Source organism: Ammospiza nelsoni, chromosome 5 (assembly GCF_027579445.1).
Source record: "Ammospiza nelsoni isolate bAmmNel1 chromosome 5, bAmmNel1.pri, whole genome shotgun sequence".
NCBI classification, from domain to species: domain Eukaryota; kingdom Metazoa; phylum Chordata; class Aves; order Passeriformes; family Passerellidae; genus Ammospiza; species Ammospiza nelsoni.
The window spans coordinates 71528226-71535750 of record NC_080637.1 but is presented as its reverse complement, the minus strand read 5'-3'; the positions used below and the strand labels follow the sequence as shown (position 1 = coordinate 71535750).

The 7525-nt window shown below is 41.9% G+C and overlaps 1 protein-coding gene across 1 annotated transcript; it reads right to left on the bottom strand.

Annotated features, from left to right (window-relative positions):
- Positions 1-1068: 1068 nt before the first annotated feature.
- MGST1 (microsomal glutathione S-transferase 1) lies at positions 1069-7206 on the bottom strand. The gene is made up of 4 exons (XM_059473066.1): positions 6967-7206; positions 4628-4778; positions 3733-3827; positions 1069-1687 (listed from the first exon to the last, which is right to left on the bottom strand). Exons 2-4 carry the CDS (start codon positions 4751-4753, stop codon positions 1441-1443), a joined length of 468 nt encoding a protein of 155 aa, XP_059329049.1. The 5' UTR covers positions 4754-4778; positions 6967-7206; the 3' UTR covers positions 1069-1440.
- Positions 7207-7525: the final 319 nt, after the last annotated feature.

Here is a 7525-nt window from a genome sequence, read left to right as displayed (position 1 = left end):
TAACTTTTGGCAAACCAGTATTAACATCTTTATTTCAAGTTCCACCCTTTCCTCTTTGGTAGACAAGATGCAACACTTAAATTGCAATAAAAACCCTCTTTCTTTGGATTAAACCAGTGTCTCTGAATTCTTCCCCATTCCCCCTGCCACCCTTCTGATTTGCAGCCTAACACAACACTGCACCAATCTCCACCTCACAACTGTGGATAGGTAGGAAAGCCCTCCAGTGTTATTTCTTGCAGTACAATTACTGCTCCCATGCAAAAAAGCAGAACAAAAATCTTTGATATGTGGAAGCAGCAGTGAGAACTCTCCATCTCCCTTATGGGCACAGCTTCTGGGGTAGGAAAGGAAACCAAATGTGTTGTGCCCTGACTTCTGCCATTTAAAACTTCTCAATGACCAGCACACTGCATGTAAAGACCTTTCTTGGTCACCTGAAATCTCCTGCTATTATTGAAGCCAGAGCAACAAAATAACCAATCAAACAAAAAGAAGCCAAGGAAAAGTCTTTAAAGAATGTATTTCAAATTAACACATCATAGAAAGATGTAAGCAAAGAGCAAAACTTCCTATCAGAAACATATTTATGACAGTATGACACACAAACTAATTATATATGTACATCTGGATTACTTGATAGCTACATTTGCAAGTGTCATTCATTTTATGCTGAATTTATTTAAAAAAAAAATCCTGTACAAAGGGTCCACACTTTATCCAGTCACAAAATGAACATTTGCAGGAACTCCAGCAAAAATAATTACTTAAAATTTTTACCAGTTTCTCCAAAGAATTTAGCACAAATATGTTCTTTCTTTTTAATCTATTCAACTGAAAGAAATGGAGCTGCAATGGTTTAGGTCTTTTAATCCCAAAGTGGATTATACAAACATTTTCATCAAAGATTTTTTTACAACAAGACTAGCATTACTGGTTATATCTTATTATTAAGGTAAGCTCTCTTCAAAGAACTGTATGATTGGAATCTCTTCCTGATACATAGTGACATGCTATTTGCTGGCTGCAGTGGGAAGAGTCAAAATGAAAACAAAAATACAAACAGGCTTTTTTTTTAATCTTGTCTTTATTGATTTAGACTTCAGAGCTACAGCCAAAAATAGTGCATCTGTAGAAAATTATCAAACACTCTATCAATACAGCATCATGGCATGTTTAGAATTGTAAGCACTTGACAAATCGCAAAGGGAACATCCAATCTAGTATTTGGCAGTGCAACCCATGCACAGGGAATACAGGGAGAAGTATTCTTTTTTTTTCCTCCAAAAAAGAAACACTTCTGAGCAGGAACAAAAAGCTTTTGTTGAAAAGAAGAATTCCAGTTAGCACGGAAGACTCATTGGCTCACTCAAGGCATGATGGCACAGCGCTGGGAACTTGGTGTGGAATGTCGAAGGGGACACGGGAGCTACGGCTCTGCTACAGGAGCCACGCTGTCTTCAGCACTCTGTAAGCCATGGAGAAGGTCACTGAGTAGCCTACTGCCCAAGACAAACCTCTGCCAGGCTGGGGAAGAGGGATCAAGTACGCAAAAGTGTGAAAGATCCTAGCCCCCACAAAGATCCTGAAGTGCAGCAGGGCCATGGACAGCTCAGGGCCGCTCAGAGCATACAGCAGTCCAATGCCAACAAAAGGGACAATGTTTTCCAGGTCATTCAGGTGGCCTCTGGAGAAAGAAGCAAAGTTATTTTAAAGTGTTTTATTTTGTTGAATAAACCACTTCAAGCCTCATTATTTTTCAACATCTTCAGAGCATGCTACTATTCAACAACTCTTGGCTTCCTCTGCAGAGGGGACCCGATACAGTTACTGAAACTATTTTGGCATGTTCACCTGCCATCACTCTGGTCTCTCCTGCTGCACCCCACATTTTTAAGCTTCTGATCTTCTGTATAAAAGGTATTAGTTTTTCCCCAGGATCTTGGTAATACTAAGGACTTACATTAGGTGTCTGAGTGCACCTGGGTGTGCAAGAATGCAAAGTCAGGGAAGAAAAGAGGTAGCAGTTTTCTTGGAGCTTCTCTCAATTGACATCAATTAACTGGAGGGCTGTGACTGAAGCTATTACAGTTCATGGCCCAGATGGACTATTGTAATCCCATAAATCGTTTGTGGTGTCCATAAAGAAAATATGAAATATCCTACATAGGAGCTGCTATGTTCATCAAATGTTCATGAAGTTCCATCATCTTGAAAAAGGTTATTTTTGAACATCTAACAGGTGTGACAGTTACGCTTTTCGTTCACTTTCTTCACTTTGAGCACTAAAATAGCTGCAAAAATGTTTGAAATTTTGAAACCATAATTTACTAAAAATGTGTTGAGAATGAACTTATATATCTTGAAGTGTTCTTTCACACCCCTTCCTAAACCTCCCCAGCTCCCTTCACCTCTTTAGATAAATTGTACTTCCAGCCCAATTTACTGATTGAAACAATCTAATGTCTAAGCCTAACTAATGATGTCAAATTTCAGAGCCAACAGGAATCAGGTCGTGGCACTGTCTTGCAGCTACTTTTAGAATATATTTATAATTACAAGGAAACACAGCCCTTCAGATTTTTTTATTCTCATTCCCCATAAAAGTACTCTGAAGAAAGTAATTTTTTTCTTGAAAAAAAAATCTTTTTTTCTCCACAAACTGTACACATTCCAATCACTTATACAAAAGAGAAGCCATGCTAAATTTATGTGGCATTATCTGTTGCCATGAAGCTTGTAGGAGAAAATATATTAAACTTCTACTAAGATTGGGAGTTGGGAGGATAATATGGATGCTGCAACACCAACATAGTAACTAGAACCACGCTTACTTACTAGCTCTAGAGATGTCTGAGAAACTCCACGAAACAGGATTTGAAAATTTAGTGTTTTCAAAATCTATTCTGTGAAAATTACATGCTGGTTGTCATTTCTCTACCACAACAAATTGAATTAAATGGGTGATAAAGTTAGTCTCAACTTAGCTGGCCTCTTACAATTTGCGAAGCGAAAGGAATTACCCCTCACCATAAAGTTTGCACTTTTATGTAACACCCATGAAACTAAGCAACAACTTCCCTGAACTCAGGGGCAGAAAGGGAAGGAGCAGAACATCTTTACAGCCCACTTAGTCTCTTCTTTCTGAGATTTTAATCCATATGAGGCATACAGAAATATGCTTTGTGAAACAACAGCCATTATTTGCAAGGATGCAGTGTTCTTAAAACAGCACTGGTATATATTTTCAAGGTCTTCCCTAATGGAGGCTTAAATGAAAAGAGTTCACTGACATTCAAGTTTTTGCTATAGAAATAAACTTAGCTTCATCAAGAAACAATCCTATAGAAAGCATTTGATTAAAGTTTTCCTTGTTAGCACAGGTGTATCAAATAGCATCCCAAAATGTAGGATTTTGGAAACAGAAAATTTTGCCATGAGCTAGCTTGTGATCATATTTTACAGTGTTCTCACCATTTTGCCCATTTTGCAGACAGGACACCACCTAAGAGTCAGCTATTATAACCAGGCAGAGGCCTATTGTTTTGGGAATGCACACTGACCATTTGAATGTGGAATGGTTTATTCATTTAAACTAATTAATGTATTAGATTGCTACATAAAGCACCATGAAACACACACAGAGCTTGACAGAGAATGGGGTGGAATTAACTCCTTGATTTAATATTATTCTGTTATTTAAAATAACTTTTTCAGGTTCTTGTGTATTACCTGCGTACACGTTCAACATCTGGATCAGTCCTCAGGAATTTCTTAGCACTCTCTCCTTTGCCAAATGATGCTGTATCTTCTGGGTTGACAAATGCCTGTTTCAAACACAAGCACACAAGTGATATTAGCAGCCAAAATGTTTTACCCAGTCAAAGCAGCTTGCTGTAAAGGTCACTCTTCTTACCAATGTCTTAATAACCTCACTTAACTTACGTGAAGTTAAAAGTACAGGGAATAATACAATGTTTGCTGCTTTCTTGAGCCCAGCCTGTACATTTGTATGCTGACAAATTAATGCAATGCAATTTATGCACTTAGATAAAGCCTACTTGTGAGATGAACAAGCCTGCAGTAACCCCAGTAGGCTGACAGAACATGGGCACCTCCAAGGTGGAAGCTCCCAAGTCTCTTTCACCATTCCTGACAAATTATCTGAAAGTCCTTTTGGATCCCTTCCTTCTGCAGAAGCCTACACAACAACAGCATCCAACAGCCTTATTCCCATTCTCATTTATGACCAAGAAAGTGTCTCCCTTTCCTCTTAAATACAAATTCTTACACTTACATGACCCATTATTACCTCAAAATACTGCAAGACACTACTTGGAAACAACATTTCATTCAGGCAGTGCAGACTCAATGTACAGTTGATTTCTCCCTGCTGACACATGTAGTAACATATGCATTCTGTGGACTGCTAAGGCAGATACAAGTCAAGAAAATAGTTTGATTTTAGGAGAGCTACATGATTGCTTTCCAAGGCAGCCTTGATCCCTATTTGTGAAATATCCTCAGAATTCTAGAGATGCATTAATATATATAAAGAGCTGTGATATCTCTGTATTTCAATATAAATGTCAGTCTGTTCTCCCAGCCAGTATTTCCAAAAGATTACCTTCCTTGTGATCCGGAAGTATGCTGTTATCAGACTCATTAGCATCATCTTCAGAAGAACAATGCCTGTGTAAGTAGCATAGGCCCTGAAGACTTCATTGTCAATTAACTGTGTGGATTTCGCCATTTTTCCCCCTTCTCACTGATGACCTCTAAAAAGTATTAAAAGTTAGTAAAAAAAAAAAAAAAAAACCATCGTTGCAATCCAAAGTTCTGAGAAAAACATTGTGCTAATAGCCTTGTTTTTTTAGCATCACTGCAATTACAGCATGATTCTGCCACTGTGGAAAGTTTCTTTTTAAGCAATTTTCTACCCTTTTCTTTTCACAATAGCATAATATAATACCTTAAGATGATAAATTATAATATTTTTCTTCCATTATAAGTGCTTATTAAACTGTCAAAGTACAAACTACCAAAATATTTAATGTAATTGCAGAAACAACACTTAGTCACAGAAATTAGTACTCTTCTGAAATAACACAAGGATTTAGACCAATTTTAGACCAATTCATTTGAATTAGCAAATTTCTCTAAGCAGCTACCAGGATAGGAGGAGTATGTGACAATACTATGAACTATGAAATGTAAAGAGGAAAATTAGTATTGCCTACCCTTTTTTGTGTGTAAAATGACACAATTATAATTGCACTTCAGCTTTCAAACTAACCAGTATCTTCCTACCCAGCAGTAACTTGTGATCAAACCAAGCTGAACATGCATTTTTCCCCTTTGAGACCTTGTTCTTAAAAATTGCTTTTAGCATGACTCACAGGCAAAGATTAAGTTGTAATGACAAAAAGGAGAGGACTATTTCTGCTTTTATCATGGGAGGTTTAAACTAATGAAGTCTCTTTCCAATGAGACCGTACCAAATCCACAATCCTATGGAGGCAGTACATTTATCAACACCAGAAAGTTAAGAGGTGCTGAGGAGTGAATGCAGGTGGAAAAAAAAAGCACATCCCCGTGCACATTCAATTTTTGCCCTGCACACACCCAGGCTTTTGCCTCACCAAGTGCTTCAACCACTAAGTGCACTTAGTGATTGGAGTCCATACAACTAGGATGTCTTAGCTTCACTAGAGAGAGAAATAAATGAATTTTTTTTTTTTTTGTTACAGCTAACTCACCTCCTGTAATATAATTTTAACAATAGTAATAAAAATGTTAATATCCACTTGATTACACTTTTAACAACCCCTCATCTCGCTTTCAGCACAGTCAGCTATTGCCAAACAAGAGGAACTTGACGAGCAAAGGGCAGGATGGAAGACTTGCTCTGAAGGCGTGTCCTTGGTGAGGAAGTGGGCAGGATGGAGGTAAGCAGCTGTTTGTTCATTGAAAACAAAGCTCAAACAAGCCTTGCCTGGACCTGCCTGCTGTGGTGATGGGATTCTGCTCGGTCTTTTATCCTTGAGTCACTGGGCCCAGCACAGGGTCTGCAGACCCTGGGAAATTAATTCAATGTAACTCTCCCTCCTCTCTCACTACAGTCCAGCTCCCAAGATAAACAGCGGCTTGGCGAAGGCTCCTCTCAGAAATGGACAGTAACTGTTCCCATTCCTTCTAACAATCTCGTTAACATGTTACAACAGAACTGTCCTGCGAGTCTTAACTTTGTATCACAGCAAAAAGCACGCAGTGTTCCACACAACAACAACAAAAAAAAAAAAGTAAATCCACGGCGCCAGAGCATTTTCCCCTAAACTATGCTGTAAATGCAGCCAAGGATGATGCCAAGTCATGGGCATGGGACAGTGCTCAGCAACACTTTGGGAACTTCACCACATTCATCCATCTCCCCTCGCTGCCCTCCGAGCTCCCGGCATGCCCAGGCCCTGCCTTCAGCACAACATGGAAGGGCCCCGAAAAACCCGGGATTTCAGCGCCAGCAGAAACTGCAAAAACAAACCCCAACTACGCAAAACAGCACGGGGTTTTAAGGGATATGCTCATTACGGTTACCAATAGCCTGATTTACATGGGTAGTACTAATTATAATAATGGTAATAATAATGGTAATAATAATGGTAATAATAATGGTATGGCCCGGAGCAGCGGCCGGGCTCAGACCCTCCCGCCGCCACCGCCACGCGTGTCCCGGGGCCGCGGGCCGCCACGGGCCCATAGGGGGCCGCTTGTTTGTGCGCGTTCCAAACGCGACTTCCCCCAGCGCCGTGTGGCCGCCGGCTCCGCTCCCAATCCAGCTGCAGATGCCCGGCCCGGCCCTCACGCAGATGCCGCCTCCCCGGGTCGCCCCTCACGCCGCGCTCCCCGCGCCGCCCTCCCGCACCCGGGCGGGCTCAGGCCCCGCCGGGCCCCGCGCAGCGCCCGCACCTCGGCCGTGCCCGCGGCGATCCGAGCCCCGCTGCTCCCCGGCGGACACTGCGGCCCGGCCCGGCCCGGCCCCGCCTCGCCCCGCCGGCCGCGGAGGCGGGTCCTGCCCGGGCCGCCCTCACGGAGCCCCGCGGGCTCGGGGCGGGAGCGGCGGGTCAGGCCCGGAGCGCGGCAAAGCTGGGAGGAGGAGAAGGAAAACGTGTGAGAACGAGCGAGGGAAAGCTCTGCTGTCTGAACGCCCTTAGGCAGCGGGAAGCCAAGGGCTGTCACTCAGGCACTCGTAGTGACGGCCAAGTCCAGCGATTGTGCAAATTCCCGAGAGGGCTCAAAGCTACTATGAAAGTCTCACTATTTCATCCCCTCCCTTGTTCTGGTGGGCCTTAGCTTTTACCAAAGGGCAAGAAAATTAAACCTGTATTGCCAAGCTGCTTGTATTGCCAAGCCATCAGAGCTGTTCCAATAGAAATGCATCATGTTGCTTTACAAAGTGAAACAGAAAATTAAGGAACTCTGAAACTGACCACAAAGTTCTCATACCAATGTGCTACAGTGTGATGAA